Genomic DNA, 2,591 nt, shown 5'->3' with positions numbered 1-2,591 from the left:
TTAAAAAAAAAAAAAAAAAAAAAAAAAAAAAAAAAAAAAAAAAAAGGTTATGGATAAATACTGACAAATGAAATGAAAACTTTGGTGCAAAATTAAATGAATATATGTAATTGATTAGAAGCAATACCTCCGAAGGTACCATTGGTGCATTGACAGCAGTAGCAGCAAGCTCCCCCTTCAAGGCTCCAACAACAGCTTCAGCTATTTCAACGGCCACTCCTTCCTGTTTATGAGTTTGAACATTAATTTTAACATGGTAACAAGTAGAAAACATACAGAAAAATAAGTGTAGCGTTCTGTAAACCTGAGCTTCCATGGTACTAGCACCAAGATGAGGAGTTGCAGTTACATTCACATGCTGCACCAATTTGCTGTCCTTTGGTGGGGGCTCCACAGTGAAAACATCAAGTGCTGCCTGCAAAGAAGATTTTCTAAGTAATAATGAATAATATATTGTTTGATTATATTACAGTTTCACTTTATGTCTCAAATATTTAATCATTTGTTCTTCCAGGATAATGAAGCAAGAACCTGGGCTACAATGCCAGAATCAAGTGCCTTCACCAAAGCTTCCTCATCAATCACTCCCCCACGTGCAACATTGACAATTCTCACTCCTTTTTTCATCTTTGCAAAATTTTCAACATTGAGAATTTTAGATGTAGATGGAGTAAGTGGCATGTGAAGCGAGATGAAGTCTGCAGATGATATAGCTTCATCAAAGCTCACAAGCTCAACTCCTATTGCCCGAGCACGGTCAGCTGGGGCATATGGATCGTGTGCAATAACATGCATACCAAGCCCCTTGGCACGCCTTGCAACTTCAGTTCCAACCTTGCCAAAACCCATCACAGCAAGTGTCTTGCCAACAAGTGAAACACCAACGTATTTGTTCCTCTCCCATTTACCTGGATTGATTATATTATAATAACTCAAGTAATTATATTAATTTTGAAGCTAGAGGTGCAAATGGCAGCAATGAACTATTAACATATTACATATGAATAGAACAGGCTTGGAGTTCAAAAATAGCTTGACGTAAGAGTTGAGATCCATGGATTATCAAAAAACTACCAGAATATAGTAGCTTCATACACTTATCCTCTGTTTGGATAAATCAAATGGAATGTGTGGTTAAGAAAGGATGTGTCCATTGAAATGTGTGGTTGAAAATCAAGTTTGATCAATTATAAAGCATTTATAATTTATCCAAACGGAGGCTTAAACGCTGTTGTTTCATTTTATCATACTTTAAAAACATAAAATAATTCAACTATCAAAAAAACATAAAGTACTTCAATAATCCTCAGTGACTCCCACACAATAAGATTTAAAACAAGACCAAGGAAAACAATTCCTTTAGTTAAAGTTTCTCAAACTAGTGAGACACAGGAGAAGCCGATGTGGGATAAAGGGGAGAAATGGCCTATATTGAGAGAAACAGGGTCGGAATGTTCAGTTGTAGTAATATTTGTGTTACAAATAGGATCTATAAAAGAATCGATTTAGGGAACAAACTGTTGGTGCTGGAGATGTTAAGAGACAACGTGCACTGTGAAAACAGCGTACTTCTAATGGCTAGTGAAGCGGTAACTCCTATATTGTGTTAACATAAAACATGGGATTTCCGAACCAAAGAAAAATAAAATTAAGAAGTTCGTAACTTTCACTTTAGAAAGCAAAGGTCTTCAATATCAATGCAAAAGCATCTTAATACCGGACTGAATTTTCTTGAGCACAAGTACTGAAGGACATTGAGACTAAAAGGGATGACAAAATAAAAAAGCTCAACTTTCACACAACTTTTAAGGCAACACAAATAACTTACTGCTGCAGAGTAAATAAAATAACTAAGGAATCAGTTATCTTTATATTCAAATGGCAGCAAATTCAAAAGATCGCACAGCAATCAGATCTAACGTCATTCTACCGTCTCAAGACCCATAAACATTCCGCATACTTCGAATCTGAAGCTTTATCCATTTAAATTCAACTTTTTTATTCGAATTCACATTTAGAAAAATTGTTACCAACAACTTTTAACATTAAAAAGACTCATTTCAAACCAACAAAATGCAGAAATCAAAATACGTAGCCTATACATGTATGTGTTGATACAATTATACATGAATTACCAGCTTTGACAGAGGCATCTGCTTGCGCAATGTTCCTCGCCATGGCAGTGAGGAGCGCAATCCCATGCTCAGCCGCTGCGATTGTGTTAGCCGTGGGTGCATTCACCACAAGGCACCCGTGCTCAGTCGCAGCAGCCAGATCCACGTTATCTATTCCAACACCAGCTCTTCCAACAACCTTAAGCCTACCGCCGGAAGACTCAAACACCTCACGACTGACCTTCGTCCCGCTCCTCACGATCAGCGCGTCGCAGAGCGAGATCTTGGTGCATAGCTCCTCGGGACTGAGATTATAAGAGCAATCGACATTAGCGAAATCCTTGAGAAGCTTCACTCCGGCTTCGCCAAGCTTTTCGGCTACTAGGATTGTTGGCTTGGCGTCCATAGAGAGGACGATGAAGCGGCGGCCGCGGGGCTCGCTGTGGCGGAAAGAGAGAGCGGTTACACCGAAAGTGG

The 2,591-nt window shown here is 38.8% G+C and overlaps 1 protein-coding gene across 1 annotated transcript; it reads right to left on the bottom strand.

Annotated features, from left to right (window-relative positions):
• Positions 1-61: 61 nt before the first annotated feature.
• On the bottom strand, positions 62-2,586 carry LOC111376631 (D-3-phosphoglycerate dehydrogenase 1, chloroplastic-like; the record flags this gene model as incomplete). Its single annotated transcript, XM_022999600.1, has 4 exons — positions 62-223; positions 305-415; positions 532-908; positions 2,136-2,586. Coding segments are annotated over 4 exons (1,101 nt in total), but the record flags the coding sequence as incomplete, so codon positions are not given.
• Between the last annotated feature and the right edge of the window lie 5 nt (positions 2,587-2,591).

This window comes from Olea europaea, unplaced genomic scaffold (assembly GCF_002742605.1).
Source record: "Olea europaea var. sylvestris unplaced genomic scaffold, O_europaea_v1 scaffold15370, whole genome shotgun sequence".
Taxonomy (NCBI): domain Eukaryota; kingdom Viridiplantae; phylum Streptophyta; class Magnoliopsida; order Lamiales; family Oleaceae; genus Olea; species Olea europaea.
This window is presented reverse-complemented; position numbering and strand designations above follow the sequence as displayed.